The 21,057-nt window shown below is 41.3% G+C and overlaps 1 protein-coding gene across 3 annotated transcripts; it reads left to right on the top strand.

Moving 5' to 3' along the window:
* The first annotated feature begins 3,150 nt into the window (after nt 1-3,150).
* LOC311491290 (uncharacterized protein) lies at nt 3,151-20,008 on the top strand. 3 transcript variants are annotated; one of them, XM_084549195.1, is made up of 8 exons: nt 3,151-3,694; nt 5,654-5,808; nt 7,960-8,216; nt 9,916-10,003; nt 13,385-13,497; nt 13,896-14,048; nt 14,161-14,251; nt 19,402-20,008. In XM_084549195.1, the coding sequence occupies exons 1-8, from the start codon at nt 3,598-3,600 to the stop codon at nt 19,438-19,440; spliced, it is 993 nt and encodes a 330-aa protein (XP_084405321.1). In that variant the 5' UTR covers nt 3,151-3,597; the 3' UTR covers nt 19,441-20,008. The 3 variants fall into 3 exon arrangements, with proteins under 3 accessions (XP_084405321.1, XP_084405320.1, XP_084405319.1); XM_084549194.1 differs by having other exon boundaries at nt 5,651-5,808; nt 14,164-14,251; XM_084549193.1 differs by having other exon boundaries at nt 5,651-5,808.
* The last annotated feature ends 1,049 nt before the right edge of the window (nt 20,009-21,057 follow it).

Raw genomic sequence — 21,057 nt, 5'->3', positions numbered from 1 at the left:
ATCATAAATCCTTCGTTCCTACATGGTTTTGAAGATTAACCATTTATCTAGTGATACAGGCGACCACTATGTCTTTATGTTGCTTAAACTGAAGCTAAACATTAATTTCAAATTTCAAATACACTATATTGCCAAAAGAATTCACTCACCCATCCAAATAATTGAATTCAGGTGTTCCAATCACTTCCACTACCACAGGTGTATAAAATCAAGCACCTAGGCATGCAGACTGCTTCTACAAACATTTGTGAAGGAATGGGTTGCTCTCAGGAGCTCAGTGAATTCCAGCACGGTACTGCGATAGGATGCCACAAGGTGCAACAAGTCCAGTCGTGAAATTTTCTCGCTACTAAATATTCCACAGTCAACTGTCAGTGGTATTATAAGAAAGTGGAAGCGATTGGGAACGATGGCAACCCAGCCACATGCTAGCAGGCCCATTAAAATGACAGAGGGCGTAGAGGTCGCCAACTCGGACTTCATGTGGCCTTCAGATTAGCTCAAGAACAGTAGAGAGCTTCATGGAATGGGTTTCCATGGCCGAGCAGCTGCATCCAAACCATACATCACAAAGCGCAATGCAAAGGTTCGGATGCAGTGGTGTAAAGCACGCCTTCACTGGACGCGAGAGCAGTGGAGACTCTGGAGGGATGAATCACGCTTCTCCATCTGGCAATCAGATGGACCAATCTGGGTTTGGCGGTTGCCATGAGAACGGTACTTGTCTGACTGCATTGTGCCAAGTGTGAAGTTTGGTGGAGGGGGGATTATGGTGTGGGGTTGTTTGTCAGGAGTTGGGCTTGGCCCCTTAGTTCCAGTGAAAGGAACTGAATGCTTCAGCATACCAAGAGATTTTGGTACAGTTTGGGGATAGCCCCTTCCTGTTCCAACATGACTGAGCACCAGTGCACAGAGCAAGGTTCATAAAGACATGGATGAGTGAGTTTGGTGTGGAAGAACTTGACTGGCCTGCACAGAGTCCTGACCTCAACCCGATAGAACACCTTCGGGATGAATTAGAGTGAAGACTGTGAGCTAGACCTTCTAGTCCAACAACAGTGTCTGACCTCACAAATGCGCTTCTGGAAGAATGGTCAAAAATTCCCATAAACACACTCCTAAACCTTGTGGAAAGCCTTCCAAGAAGAGTTGAAGCTGTTCTAGCTGCAAAGGGTGGGCTGTCATCATATTAAACCCTATGGATTAAGAATCACTTAAGTTCATATGCGTGTAAGGGCAGATGAGTGAATACTTTTGCCAATATAGTGTATATTCAAAGAGATAAAGGTTTCTCTGATAGGTCTGTCGCCACCTGCTGGCAGGAGACGAGAGCAAGCTGCAGTCACAGATTACTTGCTTTTCTTTGGCTCCTAACACTCAAACTATAAATTAAGTTTGAGGTGTGATTAGTGACAACAAGTGTGGTTTTTATAGACACATTTGGCACCACTGAACTTTGGCTTCACACTCAGCTTTGAGAATATTTTTTAACAGAGCTACATGTGTCTTCCGCTCCTCAATAGCTCTCATGAATATTTGTTATTTGTCACACTTTATGCAGCATTCCCAGAAAACTAACACAGAGTTTAAAAAGTTATTGGTGAACCACTGTAGGAAAGTTCGGCTACAGGAGAAAATAGCTTCACTTAAATGCTGGAAAAAGCAAAAAACAGTCCAACACATCAACCACCAAACAGATCTTGGATGAGCTGCTATGTGGATTTTTACCTTTGGACAAAGGCTACAGTTTTTAACCATCAGTTTCTCTAAACATTAATTAACTGACACAGTTCAGAAGGTACTCTTTGGATAAAAATCAGAATTTAAAAAGGTTTCACTGTTATTTTCAAAGTAGCGCCTCTTTTTCTGAATAGAAACAAAGATGTCAAGCAGCAGATACAGGCCTATTGTCTATGGATGCTTTCTTTTTTCTTGCAGATGACATCCTCTGAACATTGTTGCTTATCTTAGCTTCAAGACTTGAAAGTGAGGGAAAACTATCTACACAATCCTGAAACAAACACCACAAAAATGTTTTAACTACAAGTCTGTTTTCTAGGTAGTGGATGCAGACTGCCATCTTGGGAATCAGAATCTTTTATCTGTAATAGCGTAAACAAAGTATTTTCTTATCCAAACCAATAAAAGAATCTCTGGAGATTCTGGAGATGCCTTTTGTTTTTTCCGGATATCGTTAGTTGGGTTATTTCAGATCCAGGCAAAGGAATAAAACCGCAGGCAGCACCAGGCTAGCTGGTTCTCGCTATTATGCTAAGCTAGGCTAAGCTAAGCTAAGGGACAACCTCAATCAGAAGGTGCTGTCTGCCATCTTTGCTTTTATTGAGCGACTGAGGCACAACTTCAAATCATAGACTGTATATAAATATGCACAATGTGTCGCCACTTCCTTGCGTTGGCCAAACTGAGGCTATTTTCCCGTTGGCATGGCAACTGGTAGTCTCCATTATGACCTGTTTCTATAGCGTCAAATATTTAACTAAAATTAAATTTGCATCAACATTAGATTAACTACCTAAAATGACAGAAACCATCCTTGAAATAAAAATGATTTGATGTGTATTTTAGTGTTTTAGTTTCGACCCAAGTCCCGCCCACTAACATGGAGGGGGTGGAGCTTATGACCTGTACTGCAGCCAGCCACCAGGGGGAGCTCTACTTGCTTAAGCTTGTATTGTAGAGATAGCTAAACAACCTTACGTTGCTGAACACACTGGAGCTAGAGCCAGGTTAGCTGTTTATCCCCATTCCTAGCCTTTACGCTAAGCTAAGCTAACCTGTTGGGCTATAGAGCGGACAGAGAATATAGCGACCGTCTTCTCATCTCATGCTCGACCAGAAAGCAAACATGCGTACTTACTACCGTGTTGCACCTCTCTGTAAGACTCATAAGATGTCCTTAAAACAAGATGTCCTCCTACATAGAAGCTGCACAATCCTCTGCATTATTATTTTAACATGGATCTTCATTACAACATGCACACCTGCATAGTGTGACCCAGAATTAAGTTTTTTTTTTATCATTAATGAACACAAAGTTAACTGTCTTGTGCACTCAAATACATCTAATACGTAAAATGCACCAGATATTATTCATGGTGGTAGTTTCCCTCTATTAAATTTATGAAGCAATGTTATATGCAAAGCACTAACCCGAGGCTGCTGCTGTAAAGACGCATGCCTGCTAGACACAACATGCCCGACTCCCTCAGCTCTCTTCACCACCTCAGGGGAGAGTTTCAGCACAAATGTTGCATATAACGCCAGATCATGTCTTTTATTTCTGCATGAAAGTAGCATACTTTCCATGTTTATTCAAGGAGCGGGCATTAAAACACACAGATTACAGCAGCAGCAGCAGCAGCAGCAGGCCCTGCCGTCATGTTATGAAAACAGCAGCTTGGATTAATGCCTAAGCCTGTGTTCCTGGTACGAATCCTCCTCTTTGACACCTTCAGTGTGTCCTGTTAAACATTGCATATGCCGTGTCCTCTCTGACCGTGCGGGACACGCCCGCTCTGCCCTGAGGATCATGGGAAGGAGTCTTCAGGTGGCAGCGAGCCGTTTTCAGACGCTCAGATGAGCATGAGGAGGTTTTTCCGAGCAAACCGGGACGAGGACTACAGTCAGATCCAGTATCTGACGGCCAAGTGCACCCGGCTGGCTCATGACAAAGGTAAGTCGGGAAGGTCGAGACTTTGACCTCAAGTATAAACGCTTCTGTTGACAGTTTATCAGGAAGCTAGAGAGTAAATCCTCCCTTCATGGAGGCTGATATAGATATAGGAATCACCCACTAGACTACTGGAGGAAGTATTTGTGTCCTTTAATTGAGTTTAACTACAAATACTACATCGTAGAAATACTCTGCTGCAAGTTAAAGTCTTGCAATGAAATATATGTCAATGAAATAATATTCATTAAGATGCACATTTTAAAAAATATATATGTGTGAGGTGCATGTCACAATCGCCTAAAGTTTCACCTTCATAAAATTATTAAAAATACATTTAAATAATTAAATAATTCAAAATAACTGTATTGCAAATTAAGTGTTAAATTATACAGGACTTTATCTAAATAAATAATATTTAATATAAGTAATATTTACTGACTATAAACAACATCACATTTTACGAGCTTTTCATTTGTTCTGTGCACAAAAATCTTTAAAAGTTTAAAGTAACTGCAGCTGTCCGACAAATGTAATAAAGAAAAATGTCTCCTGCTTCTGCTCCAGCTGATTTCAGATGAACTGTTAAAGTAACTTGTACAGCGTACTTCAGATTTTCATAAAAGCAGGCTTCATTGAAGGACTGGTGTTCCTAATAAACTGACAACCAAGTACATATCCTCTTTAGTGCTTTATTTCTATTCGCTATGTGTGCACAGGACAACTACTGTAAAGCACCGTAGAGTGGATTAAAAGTTCATACTTCCTGATCTTTATCTTTATTTTTATTGTTAATATGTTTTAAACTGGTTTAATGCCATAAAATTAAAGATAATATCTGACGAAACATGTTCACGCTACAGCCTAAATTGACATTAACGTTAACGTTTAGTTGACAGTGTAACTTTGATGGTTCAAAGATCACAATTCAAAATGAAACTGCTTCTAATTGGCTGTAAAAGTATTTGTTTTATATTTATTGCTTCGGCACAAGTACACAATACAAGTACTTTCACTCAGGAACGATCACTCTTGATACATGATGTTATTACAAAAGCACATAAAGAGCTGATTAAATCTGATGTTTTTATAGATTAAACTACTTAAAGGTAAATACAAGCACATGATCAGTAGACTGGAGAAAAGAAACTCTACAAGTCCAGTTACCTTTCTTTAATATTTTGGTATATACCATGACAGTGGATGACACCACAGATAATAGACCAAAGATTTAATTATACTTTAATGTACTTTGATGCATCAGTTTTACCAGTTTACAAATGTAATTTGCATATTGTATTTTGTAAAGGCAGCATTTGGTTTGAAACTACTTTTTATACTACTCTCAGTGGTTCCCAGGCCAGTGTTTGGGATCATGTAATAGATCACAAGATAAAACTAAGTACACACTCACTTGCCAATTCATTAGGTACACTAGTGAAGACAAATTTCAGTCCTGCACTCGACCTTGTTTCCATGAAGGTTATGTGTCAGGATTTGTTAAAATAACTGAGAGAGCTGTTGATTCGTCTGTTTGTAGTTCTATTGAATTGTATTGTCTTGTACCGACACATGTTCCAGTTATTTATTTTGGCAACCCCATTTTAGTCAGTCGGCCAGGCTGCAGAACTGAAACACTTTTAAGTTTAATTCAATCCAGTTTCCGGCACCGCAGACTACATCTTGCATTCGTTGTCACATGTCAGTATGTGGAGATCTTTTATGGTGTTCTTAGACGGGAGGAAAGCATTTGAGACATGCTCTGCTTTTATGTCAACCATCAACAAATGAGTATTGGTATGTATTTAGTATACAACTGTTTGCTTTGTTTTATTTGAAGTGCTTTTCTCTGACTCTTAAGGACGACTTACGCATCTCTTATTTGACACCTGTGTAAGGTTATAGTCGATGGATTTACCTGTCCGCCCTGACCGTGCTCTGGTGTTTTTGTTGCTGCAGCAGTACTCGACAGGGAGTTCCTGGTGTCCAGAGAGAGGGAGAGGAAGCTGCAGAATGATCTGGAGGCCGTGGCCTCTCGGCTCCTCCAGCAGGAGCAGCTCAACTTGGAGCTGAGGATGACTCAGGATCAGCTCATCAGCAGGATCCACCAGCAGCAGGTGAACTCTGTCGGAGGGTTAGGTTGGAGGCATTCAGTCTGCTAGAGTCAACCTTATTTTTATATTAATCATGGAAGAAAACTAGCTGCCACATTAACTGAGAAGGTGGTAATATGTCAGTGTTTTACTGGGCGAAATGTGGAAGAAGGATTTTATGTGTTTACACAACATTTACTTGCATATAGATTATTTTTTTCCAGACAACATCTAAAAGTAAATTATTACATTAAATAGTAAACTGTTTTAGCGATATATGTATATATTATATGCCATTTGAAATATTTATTAATATATATATTTTTTCAATTTAAATATTTTGATGTTTATCTGAGATTATAGCTGTTTCCGTTCTGCTAGGCTAGTTAGCATTAGCAGGAGATTAGCATTTTTTTTTCTCCTTCATGAATACATTTCTGATTCATTTAATTAAGGACAATAAATAATAACCAGTCTATCAAAGGTTAATATTAAAATTAACATACGTTTGTTACGTTTTAGCTTAAGCTAACAGTGCCTAGCTTTAGTTTTTAGCCGAGTTAGCTTTCAGTTGCATTATATGTGTTTCAGCCATTTTTTTGCACTTTCAAATTTTTTAAATTAACTTATTCTGGCCTTTAAGGGTTTATATATTTGAAGCAAATGTAAAATGACAGTGTTTCTATTCTATTTCTCTTCCTGCTATGGTAGTTAGCATTAGCAAGAGGAACGAGCTAACTGACACGCATTTGTGTATTTTTTAGAACTATTTACAGTCCTCAGCAGACAGGAAGTGCTTCTGTTTTAGCCTAAGTTTCAATCTGTCCTAGAATTATTAATATTTGCGCTGCTCAAATCAGCATTAATTCAAATTTTAAACATTTAAAGATGTTATTTAAACGCATGGCGGCAACCTAAAGCTGCTTCAGCAGTAGTGTAGGTGTTTATTTAACTTTTCCCATCATGAACTGATTCAGTTGCACCCTTATTAATGGTGTGGAATAACAACTTAATAGAAAGAGAGTTTGGGTCAATTATAACTAGTCAAACTAAACCTGCAGCTGCAGGGAATTATGTACCAGGAAAACAGCATTTACTCTGATTTTAGCTACAGGTTTGGTGTCCGGTAAACTCTCGTGAGATCTCCGTCTCTTTAGCTGCTACTGTTTTCACCGGCCTGTCTCGAACTTTGTCTGCCGTTTGGCTTTTCACTACAAACATCTGTCTGCTGCAGCTGGAAACACTGAGATCAAACCCTTCGGTGAAAGAGGTTAACGTTGCAAGGCTGCAGAGCTGGCTGATAACGTTTCGTCACAGTGAGCGACTCTTTGCTTTTAATCGTGGTTTACGAACCAGCCTTCAGCTCAGTTGTGGCAGTGATTCCATAATTTTGCGTCATTTAACCTTATTACAATCCCCTAATTTGGATGCACACAACCGTGGCCGTGCCAATTGGCGAGCTCGGCTGCAGTTACTGTAATTACACTGAATTAGGCTGCCAGTAAGTGCCAGGGTTTATAAGTGGTAAAAATGAGAGATTGTGGCTGTGGTTGCTCAGCTTTCTGTGTTTTTTGGGTTGTTTGGCACAAGTTGCACAGGTATGAGGTATGAGCGCTAAGAGGTTTGAACCAAAGATGCTGATATGCTTTTCTCTAAATGATTAATTTTAATGCTTTTTGGAGACTTGGTTTTGTAATTTTACAGGACTTTTTTTTTTATGTGGTAGCCCTTTGGCTCATTAATTACACTCAAACCCCTATGAAAACAACATTTTAAGAATTTTAAGAACTTAACTACGTGGCGTTAAGTCATGTAAGTAAAGACTTTTATCCTGTTTCTTACCTGGAAGCTTCACAGTAACAAAAGATCAGCTCCTGCAGAAACCTCTGTGGTATTTGTTGGATATTTGTAGAGCGTGACTCCCTCAATTTTCCCTCATAGATTTAATATAGAGTCAGGTTTGGGCTTGTCCTGACCTTTTTGCATATAGGTGTGTTTGATATCATTTGTGCAGCCTGTCATGGAAAATATTACTTTGATCAGGACGTCTGCAGAGAGATGTGAAAATCTTTGGTAATGCATGATTCATATGTTCTATAGATCTATTTTAGCTATGTATAAAACAGTACAATCATTAAATGGTAATAAGAGTTTGTTCATGTGTCTTCCCTGCAGGACCTGGTGGACCTGCTGCAGCGGCGCGTGGTCCTGCTGGTGGAGGAGAGCTCCCGGGATGCGGATCTGCTCCGACAGGTCGGCTCAGAGCTGCTGTGCCTGCAGAGCTCCGAGGTGAAGCTGGAGGGCCTGGTGGAGGAGCTGCATGCGGAGGCCCAGCACAGAGCCGCGGCGGCAGAAGGTCTCCAGGTGGAGCTGCGTGCAGAGGCCGAGCACAGAGCCGCACTGACGGAGAGTCTCCATGTGGAGCTGCGCAGGTGGGCCCACATTAACTGTCAGCGCTTCTGAATAACTTTATGAGAAGGTTCTGGATGCTTTCAATCACGGTGACAAGAGATAATAATACAAATACACTTTATTAATGAAGCATTTTGGAACAAATCATCTCTCTAATTCTAGATGAGACTTAAAATAGGAACAGATTCTAAGGGAAACACAACAAAAATGAAGGCAGGATCCTCGCTTGTAGAAGCTCTTGTGACATTTTTCCACCTTTTTATGTCTTTTAAGGTTGCTTGTAATCATTACTTTGCATTTGCTTTTGCAATTTATGGTTATTTTGTGTCTTTTTGTAGTTAATTTGCTTTACCTTTCAGCAATTTTTATATCTTGGTTGTCGTTTCACCTCTTTTTGTTGTAATCTACAACAACATATTTCTTTTTTTTTTGTTGTCCTTTGGTTAACTTTGCAACAACAAACATTAATCTGTAAATAATTCCAGCCCACGGACTCCTTGACCCTCTACTAGAGGCCTTTTCTTTTTTGATTTTATTTGCTAAAAGAGAAAATCAACAGTTTTAATTGAGAATTAAAACTGTTTCTAACAGTAGTTTACTGTGACGCAACTTTCTTTTACAGTGACAGGGACATACACTTATAGGTCCTTATATGTTATGACATTGAGACATTAGTTATTGTTATAGCTGTTTACGAAGGTCGTGAAGTTCAAGTTGTATGTACGGGCTTAAAGTACAGAATCTGAGCTTTAATTTGAGGATATTTACATCCGTATTGGAGGAAAGATGTAGGAATTAGAACCATTTTTATGCACAGTTGATCTGGCCACAGGGCGGCACAGAGATGCGGTGATTAGCACTGATGCCTCACAGCAAGAAGGTCCTGGGTTTGAATCCTGGGGCCTTTCTGTATGGAGTTTGCATGTTCCTCCCTGTGCCCTGTCCCAGCAGATGACCCTCCAGAGGACTAGTGATTACAGAAAATGGATGAATGAGTGAATGATCTGGCCACTCCGGTTGTTCGTGCTTTCTTCTCTGATAGGTTTGCAAATGTTCTTAGTCAAGATAAACTGTTGCTGGCTTGATTTATTAAACACATTCCTCCGTGTTCGCACCAGCCTGTAAAACTGAGCAAAACACAAATACGAGCATCAGCCGAGATAAGGACAAAGAAAACAAACATTAAAATGTCCGACTTTCGATTACCATCTCCAGCGAACCGAAGCAGAGTGAAGCTGTCATCAGCTGTTCTGTGAACGCACAGAGAAGACTGAATAAAAACATCGAGCTGGGGTCGGTGATTCGAAGTCAGCAGAAAAGCTGCACCACATCTCAGCCTGCTGACTCTGCTAAATCCCCGCGGAGAGAGTCAGACTGTTATCACATCATGACTCCGAGAATACAGATGATGGAAATGAAGTTTAATATTTACATTTGCTTTAAAATCCCTGTCGAGTACGACATATCTGCTTGTCTGTGAAAGGTTGAAAACAGAAATCAACGTGAATGATTAGATCTGTTAACGAAAGACGCAAAAACACTAAAATACAGAACAGTTGAAATGTAAAAGAAATGTGTGGGAATATAAAGAGTTCAGGGTCAAATGTATTTGTTGCCTGAGAGCTCCATGTCTCCACTGTCTCTAGTAAAGTCAAACCATCTAAAAGTAAAGTGTACACACAGATAAATAAGATCTTTTTCTATATATGTTGTCGACAGTAAGACGGCAGAGCTGGAGGAGCTGCAAGACACCAACAAAGCCCTGAGAGAGGAGCTGGAGGAGCTTCGAAGAGCTCATCAGAACGAGGTGAGGGAACAAAGTTTAGCACTGACCCTAATCTTCTGTTTTTTCTGTTTATTTAAAGTTTACTTTTTAATCTCTTGTGTGCACTGCTCTTTAAACTGTCTGCCGCTGCAACACTGCACATACCCTTACTGTGGGATGAATTAAGGAAAAGTGTGCAGCATCAAGTGACAAAACATCCGTAAAAACGTCCATGACCCTTGTTCATGCATTTTAGTCGTTAAAGCGAGTATATTAAATTGAAGGCTGGACCAGTTGAATTATTTTATTATAAAAGCAAACGGGTGCATCTTCAGTTTTCATTTAAATTGATTGCTGCTCCTCTGGTAATTTAAAGGTTTAGTTTCATGCGTCTAAAACATTCAGTGATTTGTGGAGGAGTGTTTTGAAATCAATTCTGTGAGAGAAATGCTGTGAGCAGGGAGGGTCACGGCACTTCACCTGAAATAAAATCTGACAGCAGCAGATGAGAACCTGTTTAAAATTTGACATCAATGACGTGACTGGCTGCTTGAGATCACAAAATAATAGATAGGCCTAATAAAAAGTCAGCTGATTAGAGCAGCAGGAAGAGAGGGAGAGTTGTGAATGGACGAAGATAAAGATAATCTTCCTGAATGAACTTACACTGAGTTTCTTATCAGGCCACTAAAACACTAAATACTTTAGTGTTTGAATATGCTGTCTATACAACATGACAAAACGTGCACAACCCTTAATAATATTTATATGATTACACTTAAAGTTCACAGAGTAACAGAGGCCCTAATAATGAAACAAGGAAGGACAATACATAGACTGTATATAAATATGGACAACACGTCCCCACTTCCTTGCATTTGCCAAACTGACGCTATTTTCCCGGGGATACGGGCGGCGCCATCTTGCGACTTTGGAGCCAGAGTTTGATCACCAAGGTCCGAGAGTGGAAACACGAGGAGCCGCGATATCGATGCCCCGCCCACACTTCCTCCAGACTCACTCGAGTTTTTGTTTAATTAATACTTTGCTCTGCTCTACCTCCACCAGTTACAAGGAAATGTTGGATTATACACTGTACTTGTTTTTATTTTTTTACAACTCTCACGGAGCGGTTGGCATTATGGTAGTCGCCATTATGTCACATCCTGTTCTGTTTCTGAAACTTATCCAAAAAAAATTGAGACTTGGACACGCATCAACATTATATTAAAGGGATAGTTCACCCTAGAATGATATTTCGCTCATTATCTACTCACCCTCATGTTGACTAAGGGCTGGAAGAAGTTTCAGAGTCCTCCGTCCCTTCTCTGAGTTACAGGGGGTCTTGGTGTAGCAGTGCATTTCAATGCAACGGTTGTAAAGGGACACCAGAGCTCTTCGTAAAAAAACACACACAAAAAAACATCCAAATACCTCCATGATGCTCGTATGTAATGTCCGTCTTGTGCTGAAGCCCCAAATTGCGTAATTGTCCCGAAAAAAATTAAATAAGTCCACATTCCAAGCATGTTTGTAGCATTAGCTCCGAGTGTTGTTGTCCCGGCTCTTCCGCTGCCAGCGCGCATGCGCAAGGTTCGCACTGAGACTCGCTTCCTTGTTTACCCCGGCGAATTGAGCCAGCCGGCGAAGGACCAGAACCGCCGTGCAACGAGAGAAGAAGAAGAAGAAGAAATTAAAAAAAATTAAAATTAAAATTGCACGAAAAAGTGTTGTCCCGGTGCAAGGCAGGCTATTACGGGCTGCTTCTAGTCCTTCGCCGGGGTAAACAAGGAAGCGAGTCTCAGTGCGAACCTTGCGCATGCGCGCTGGCAGCGGAAGAGCCGGGACAACAACACTCGGAGCTAATGCTACAAACATGCTTGGAATGTGGACTTATTTAATTTTTTTCGGGACAATTACGCAATTTGGGGCTTCAGCACAAGACGGACATTACATACGAGCATCATGGAGGTATTTGGATGTTTTTTTGTGTGTGTTTTTTTACGAAGAGCTCTGGTGTCCCTTTACAACCGTTGCATTGAAATGCACTGCTACACCAAGACCCCCTGTAACTCAGAGAAGGGACGGAGGACTCTGAAACTTCTTCCAGCCCTTAGTCAACATGAGGGTGAGTAGATAATGAGCGAAATATCATTCTAGGGTGAACTATCCCTTTAACTACCTAAAATGACAGAAACCATCCTTGAAAAAAAAAAAAAAAATTTGACGTGTATTTTAGTGTTTTAGTTTGGCTCAAGCCCCGCCCACTAACCTGGAGGGGGTGGGGCTTATAACCTATACTGCTGCCAGCCACCAGAGGGAGCTCTACTTGCTTTGGCTTCACTTTAGAGGAGCAGTTCCTCCGTCCATCTTTATACTGTCTGTGGGTGTGATAGAAAAGTCAACTATTATTATCATTTTGACACTGTCATATTTGTTTTATGTATGTATACAGTTCATAAATAGTATTAGATACATGCACATGTCGTAAATTTGTGGCTTTACAGTCATTATCTGTCCTTAGACACTTGATTTAAACAAAAAAAACGTAAAGATGTAAGAAATCTATGGGAGGTGCCACTCTGTCATGATGGAGAGACATGTAATATTTTTATATGTATAGAAGAGAACACCTAGGATGGGCAAAATTAGATTATAAATATATTTTAGATGTTTAGAGTCATGCAACACCATTAGGGATTACAAAGGGAGGCTAAATTAATTCTACAGCAGGACAAGAAGCTCAGACATACAAGAGACACAAGACATTTTGCATCCAGGCACAATGCACCTCCTCTTTGAGTCTTTTTATGGGTAATTTTTCCTCATGTAGAGAATTAAAGAGTGATTAGGAAGGTAAAAATATGTGTTTCTTCTGTTCAGTTGTTGCAATGTCACTTTTGACCAGCAGGTGTCAGGATCGGACACTTTCTTCAACACTGCTTTGGCCTTTGAGAAGCCAGCAGGACCAATAAGAAGAAAAAGGATTAACACTGTTTCTGCTCGTTTGAATAATTTATTTTAGGGAACATTGAAGTGCAAGTTAAATTTTTTGTACTGTGGCCAAATTTTAAAAACCACAATAACCCTAGAGAAGCACTAATCCAGATTTTACTGGCATTAGGTTTGTATTAGTGTGTGTGTTGGGTCTGGGAATTAGTGAAACATTCCTCCACACTGTGTTTGTTTAGTTTAGTTTTTTCTTTTTTTTTAATTTGAAGCCAAGTGTAAACTTACTGGCCTCTGCTTCAACCTGTCCATCAAACTACAAACAACTATGCAATTACTTTTCCTTTAGGAGTCCCGCACAAGGCCAAAAGTCAGAACAATGAGGACACGGTTCAAGCCCGTTGAGTCACTGACCTGTGTTCACACCACCGTCTTTCTCTGATTCATGATTATGTTGTCTTCAACATTTTTGAGGTAAGAGAGCTGCAGCGGGAGAACGAGGGCAGTCTGAGGAAACTCCAGGAGACGGCGGAGCAGTTTGAGTGGCTGTGTCAGCAACAGCGCAACTGGATGTGCTGTGTCAAGAGGTGGGTATCTTTTCACCTTGGATTTGAGTATCTGTATTTATTTGGCACAGAATGGGTTCTGTTTATTCAGTGAATTATTATTTTTGTGGACAAATCGTGGACAAATAACAATGTAAAAAATATAAACATGATTAAGATGATGAAGATAAATAGATGCTGACTGACTAGAGACCTGTCCAGGGTGTACCCCGCCTCTTGCCCAATGTCGGCTGGGATAGGCTCCTGGATAAGACCCTCCAGAGGACAAGCGGTTACAGAAAATGTATAAACAAACTCTCGATTTGACCACTAGGGGGCAGAACTCAGCAACAAGCTTAGCCTTTAATTATCCATATTAGGACGCTCATTAGATATCTTTAAATGTGCATGAAGACCAGTTGAGGTATTGATTTATACAGGTTCAAAGATTCCCTGATGGAGGACAGAGAGGCTCTGCTACAACACGTCGTCACGCTGGAAAAGAAAGTCGGGAACCTGAAGAAGAGGTCACAAGATGGCAGTGCAACAGAGAGCCTGCTCTGCCCCCTACAGGACACAGAGAGCTGTGACAGGTAAGAACACCAACAGTTACTTAATTTATCAGCTTTAATTCATATTTTTTCTAGACGTAAAATAAAATTCTCTACGTGCTTTCCACTTTTTAAACCCGTTTTTCTTTTGAAGCAGCGTAACATTGTGGGATCCAGACGCATTGACTCACCTGGAGTCGCGGGTGGAGAAGTCTAACATGTTGTATGAGAAGCTCTTCAGCCAGGTAAATATTAAAACTTCCGACCTAACAGGTTTCTTCAGTGAGCGTTTGCTGCGGGTGTCAACGAAGTAATCTTCTCGCTGCAGCCCGAAATGTCTCTTCACCTGTTCAGTCTATTCTGTTGAATCTTTTGAGGAGGCAGACACGTGTAAATCTTAAGGCTGAAATATTCATCCAAGAATGGCTGCCAGTCCCTAGAGGAGCTGCCGTGCTGTCGGTTCCTCCAGAAATTTAAAATGGATAAACACGTCTAACATGCTGTAGACTGTTTAGAGTAAAGAGGCTTTCAGGTACCTGTAGGGGTTACTTAAGCTCTGACTTCCACAAACGTCAAACAGTTTATTATTTCGTCTATGAAATGTCAGAGAAATAGAAAGAAAACTAGTTATAGCTGTAAAATTGTTGGACTTTTCCTAGCAAATGGAATGAAATTATAAAATGATTGTCCAGAAACGTTAAACAGAGGCAAACCTCTATTTAAATGAGCTCTGGCGCTGATCTCAGGACTGAAACGTCCAAAAAACAGAGCTAATATTAATCTGGGCGCGACAGTCAGTCCCCACCGACAGGAGCTGCTGTTCAGCCAGAAGTCTCACAGACTATGATACTTTCAAAACACTTTTAATGATGATTTAACGTCTTTAATTAATCAGGCTATGAACTCATAGTGTTCGTTACAAGTCGACGACAAGACGATTCGTCCAAAAAATGCTGAAACTAGCGTACTTGTAGAGTTTCTTGAAGATGTTTCTTCCAGCCCTAAATGACTGGTGGGGAGCTGAGGTCTAAATGTGAACATCTGTGGATGTTACCCATCAGCAAGTGACACGACATAACGACCATATACTTAAATGTCGTTGGAGGAGACTGTTTGACCTTGTCCTCTAAACTCGCCCACACTACAGGATTTTGAAAAATACAGAGATTTTTATTGTGCCAGGTCAGGGATGCACCATCCTGTTAAGTGATGTTAGCTAAACAATAGACAAGTAGAGCTCCCCCTGGTGTCTGGCTGCAGTATAGGTCATAAGCTCCTCCCCCTCCATGTTAGTGGATGGGACTTGGGCCAAATTCGGACCGTTCTGCTCAGATTCTGGCTCCGGGCATATCTCTGGGAAAATGGCGTCAGTTTGGCCAATGCAAGGAAGTGGATACACATTGTCCATATGTATATACAGTCTATGAGTTAAAAGAAGATTGCGATGAAACAACTAAATTTGCTTGCTGTAGATACTTAAATATCGTTGGAGGAGACTGTTTGACCTTGTCTTCTTTCTCAAATGAGGAGGCTGCAGTCTTGTGCACAATTTGATGCCATAGGTACGACGACAGCCGAGACTCTACATAGACCCTAACGCTGTAGTGTGATGTGCACCTCCCCAGAAATGTAACTATGCGCCACGGCAACGTAGACCCCAAGAGCTGTGATTGGTACGCTTGGTAGTAGCTTGTTTCCACCTTAGTGTTTCCGGCTGCTTGTCCGTCTCTCGTACTTTTCAAATTGATTGTTTTGGATGGAACACATGGAGGAAAGGTTAACTGAGGAGGTTCGGAGATACAAACATTTGTATGACTTGTCTTCGGCAAGATTTTGTTGAAAGTGAAGCAGGAAGTAGAAACAAAAACTGAACCCGACTGGCAAAAAAGACACAGTGCCAACTAGCGTTTGGGTGGCGTTGTTACAGAGCGAGCCAGACTGATGAGCGCACAAGTATAAATGTCTCGCACCGGTGCAGGCTACGTACATAGGTTACGCCGTCTACATCCCACAAAGGCATAACCTGTGCTTAAAGCTCTGAATAGAGGTGGACAGATGACTTTATTGTGTCCTTTACTCCTCTTTCAAACCATCTGTTTTCAAAGGAGTTTCCTTTGTCCTTCAGGTGCCACCTGAAGCTGTCACCTCAGTTGCCCTTGTTCCATCATTTTTTGGATTTACCATGATCTGGATGACTGAGGACCACTACAAAATACAAGACGATTTGCATCAAATCGCTCCATGCTGCCCCTAAAATTGAGTCAAGATTTTTTGATAAAGTAATTGCTCCTACATGCAACGTAATATTCTATATAGTGGACACAGGTGGCTTTATTCTAGTTGGGATAGTCATTTTTAGGGCTGAGGTTGCTGCTCTTTGTCTGTTTCAGTTTGGGGAGACTCGTTTCTGCTCGCCAACCGTATTACCGCTCCATCGCTTTCTGATTTCCCAAACAACAGGGCAAGCCAAGGGTCAAACCACAGAATCAATCATCTCTCAAGTTCACTAATTACATTTAAAATAAGCATGTTTTGTCATTATTGGACGGTTAACTAGCAGATCCTCCCAGTCAAGAAATAGTGCTCCACTTAATCCGCCATGAAAACCACAACAAGTTTCCAGTCTTTATGCTAAGCTAGGCTAACCATGTAGCCCAAACTTCTAACATGTTCTTTAAGGTAAAGGTTCACAAGTAGCTGCCTTTGGATTTTAGAAAACATCCTAAAAGTGACAAATCTAATCTTTAAAATATCTTTGGCTAGGAGACAAGTGCAAATCTCAGGGGTGAAGGAAAAATTCAAAACAGCGATATTCATCTGAGGACGGCTGCCAGTCCCCCGTGGACTCGTAAGCCGGCCAGAACGCTAATAAAACTGATACTTCATGGGCACCGGAGTCTAATCAGTGTTTTGCTTTTTTGTTTTCAGTCTGTCTGCTGCGTGCTTTACAAAAACAGTTAGAGGCCTTTGAGGTACTTTGGGTTTTTTGCAAAGCCATTTTGCAATCAAACAGGAACCCCACAACGTCCCACAAAGAACTCCTCCAGCAAGCATTCGCGAATCCTGACAGTACCTCGAACACTTCATCCTGCTGGAGGGCTTTTTAGAAGTGAAAGGTGTCTGCCGGCCGCTTTGGGGATTTTTAAAAGCTCCCACATCATCAGAATGACAAGTTCGGTGTCTTAAATACTGAGGATAAGAGGAAGCCTGACAGACAGAACATAAGGCTAATGCTCTATGTGCGGACGGCTGCCAGGCCCCAGAGGAGCGGCCGTGGCTGCCAGAGCCTTCAGAGATCGCTGATACTTTCTGGGCATCCGAGTCACATCAGGCCTTTTTTAACTGTCTGCCTGCCTGTCTATCTGCTGCACATGGCTTCCTTTCAATCCATACAGGTCCTTTTCCAAAGCAGCAAAGCGATGACTAATAATGACTGGAGGGAGGTGATTGCCAATAGCCTCTGTGCTTCATTCCCCCTCACCTCTCACAGGCTCTGCAGTGCATTTCTCGGGATAATTATTCTGATTGAGTGCAGATGATGCAGAGAGGTTTTTTTTTTCTTCTTCTTCTTCTTTCTCTCAGTCCCTGCAGAGCTGAGAGAGAGGGAGGGAATTTAGCTGGAGGAGCAGGGACTGCCGGAGACATGGAGGAAACAGCCGCGATAAAACACATTACCAGCTCTGACGTGATTTATGGAAACGGCAGTTTTACATTTTGTAGACATAAGTATCGCTCCTCGATGACACACTGAGAAAGGAAATGAAACTGATGCCTGGATAAACATTATATGAGAGAGCTGTAGCTCAGTCGAGGGCGGTGAAAGACAGTTCACAGTCTTTGTTATAATTCAGCTAAATGTGGATGACAAGTGAATATCATTTTGGAGCGAAGGTTAGCCCCATAATACCGTCTGAGCTTTGTTCTTGTCTTCTGAACAGCAGGAAAATAAACTCTTACTTTAAGAATAATAGAAAGTGATATGTGGTTATTGTTTACCTGAGTAGCTGTCTTAACTTATTCTGTTTTTAAAACGTGGCTCCTTTGCACACTTGAGGGGAAACATCACAGTTATTCATCTCAGGATTCTGAAAAATACAGAGATTTTTATTGTGCCAGGTCAGGGAGGAGTAAATGCACCATCCTGTTAACTGATGTTAGCTAAACCGTAGACAAGTAGAGCTCCCCCTGGTGTCTTGTTGAAGTAGGTCATAAGCTCCACCCCCTCCATGTTAGTGGATGGGACTTGGGCCAAATTCGGACCGTTCTGCTCAGATTCTGGCTCCAAACTCGCAAAACGGCGCTGCCCGTATCTACGGGAAAATGGCGTCAGTTTGGCCAATGTGAGGAAGTGGAGACGCATTGTCCATATTTATATACAGTCTATGAGCCAGTCTGTCAAGACTGCAATGACACAACTTGCTGTAAATTTACGATGTGATGTTCTTCAGAGAGAACTGGAGGGGAGACGACAGACTTTACATATTTATTCATTATTCAATCATTATCTGTTACTGCTTATAGTGGAAGGACACTAGGGGCTGGAGCCTATCTCAGCTGTCATCAACCCTAGATAGGTCGCCAGTCTATCACAGGGCTAACACAGAGAGACATGCACACCTACGGCTAATTTAGAATCACCAATTAACCCAACAAGCATGTCTATGGACAGTGGGAGGAAGCTGGAGTATCGACAGAAACTGCACCTTCCAAAAAAAAGTATAATGCTAGACACCATGAATAAATTTCCAAATCAAATTTAACCTAAATGATTCAAACCGTGCTGCTCCCCCAGTTGCATACTTTCAGTCAGTCCAGACTGATTTGTCTTATTTACTCAGTCCAGGTCTTTCCATGAGAAAGTCATGGAAAATCTGCCATTTTCCTGTTCAGTTTTAATATCTATCAATAGTAGTACGCTAGCTAATGTTAGCTGTGAATGTTCACCGTCCATTGGCGACACATGAGCTGCTTCCTGCCCTTATAGACTGACTATAGACTCATGTAATCATCTAGATTTTAAATCCTAAACATTGAATGTGTTTGATATTAACTAGGACGGCCCGGATGATTATACGAATGATAAATACCTCCCAGTTAACCAGATAATCTGGGTCGAACGTCTGCACCAAGCCGGGTTCAGTCTGGATTTCCTCTATGATTGTCACAAGGGGTCAGTCAGGAATACATCAGGCCTTACACCCAATCAAACTTCTCTGAATGGAAGTAGAATCGTGAGGCAACACATGAGGATGAAACAAACCAGAATCGTCCTTTAAACTGAGCTTTTACACTGATATCTAGACGTCTGTTGACCTTTGACTCACTCCGATCTCCCTTCTTGCACATTCTTCTGTTTATAGTCATCTTCACTTACAGTTTATTTTTCTGTCCTCAGGCGGGGAGCCCTATCAACGGACACCAAAAACCTCCATGAGGACAGAAGCCTGGAGCCTGAACGTCTTCGCTTTCTCTTCCCACCTTCTGCAAACCAGAGTTTAACTGCTGGGTGTTTGTGTGTGTGGTTAGCTTAATTCCTACTCATTGTTTCAGAAAAAAACAAAAACAAAACAGTCTTGGAAACACATACCTGTGAAACCATACGTTCATTGTTCTTCTTCCACTATTGTCCTCTGTCTCTGTGATATATGACTGAATGAAAAACACTCTCATTCAAACGGGCTCCTGTCCTGCTTCGGTGTGTCACACATGCACCTCACATGTGCCTAAAGTTTGTCTGGTCACAGTTTTCAGTAATTGTCCATTATTCAGAGCTGGTAATCAACACCGCCAGCGAGAGCACCTGAGAATGTTCCCTTTTGTTGTTTTGCCAGTGAATCCTCGCAGGAAAAAAAGCAGCTGGCGTGCAGAGGAAACAACAAACGTGTTGTTTAGACCAAAATGAAGCTCCACTGATTGTTCCCCCTCTAGGAGTTTGGTAAACCGTTACTCTAGTGATCACATCTCTTCACTTGGAGCATGGCTTTCTCTTGTCAGCAAGAATCTTTATGAAGAGATTTAAAAGATTAAGACTTTCTTTAAGACCTTCATTGTCTGAAAACGCTTGCATGTGCAATATACACCAATCAGGCATTACGTTATGACCACCTTCTTAATATTGTCTAGGTCTCCCTTGTGCCTCCAAAACATTTGTGACTCATCAGAGAATGGACATGGACCTTCTGAGGGTGTCCTGTGGTGTCTGGTAACAGAATGTTGTTAGTGTGTGTGTAGGGGGGGGGGCTTTGAGGGGAGGGGCCTCTGTGGATCATCCCACAGATACTTGATCAGTTTGGGATCTAGTGAATTTGAAGGCCAGGTCAACACCTTGTGCAACACCTAGTTGTTCCTAAACCGTTTTGTGGCTGCATCCTGCTGGGGATGGCTGCTGCCATCAAGGAGTATCATTGCTATGGGGTGGGGGTGCCTGGTCTGGTCTAGGTGGGTGCTACATGTCTAAGTAACACCCACACCAATGAATGCCAATGAGTCCAAAAGTTTCCCAGCAGAACATTGAATTGGCACAAGATGGTCAATGCTATTTACTTCTCCTGTCAGTGGTCATAATGTTGTGGCTGATTGCTGTAACTGCACGTTGTTGTCACCACAAACTTGGGTCGAAACAAAAAATGGACTCAAAACTGGAGAGCTTGGCATGCTGAACTTATAAATAAAGTGAACTTATAAATAGTAACACCTGTCTTTGGTGTCACATCCTGGTGTTTTACCATCTGTCTTACAGGTGTAAATTATACTATATTTAGCTTTAAAGCGACATTAATTAATTCAGAATCAATGGTGAGTGCGTGTTCATCGCTGAAAAAAATCTTTTTTTTTTCAAAAACTTTTAAAAGCAAATACTTTCCACTGACTCTTGTAAACAGTTTTCAGCCCGAGGATTAGTTCAGCGTCTTAGTCATCAACCAAAACACTGATTTTCATTACCTCTCCCTGTGCGATAATTAGGCAGTACACCTTAAGTTAATCCTGGATTTTAACGTCGTCACACAATGAAGCTGACTTTACACGAAACAGGAACACACTCCCTGTTCTT

This window comes from Chelon labrosus (assembly GCF_963514085.1).
Source record: "Chelon labrosus genome assembly, chromosome: 8".
NCBI classification, from domain to species: domain Eukaryota; kingdom Metazoa; phylum Chordata; class Actinopteri; order Mugiliformes; family Mugilidae; genus Chelon; species Chelon labrosus.
This window is presented reverse-complemented; position numbering and strand designations above follow the sequence as displayed.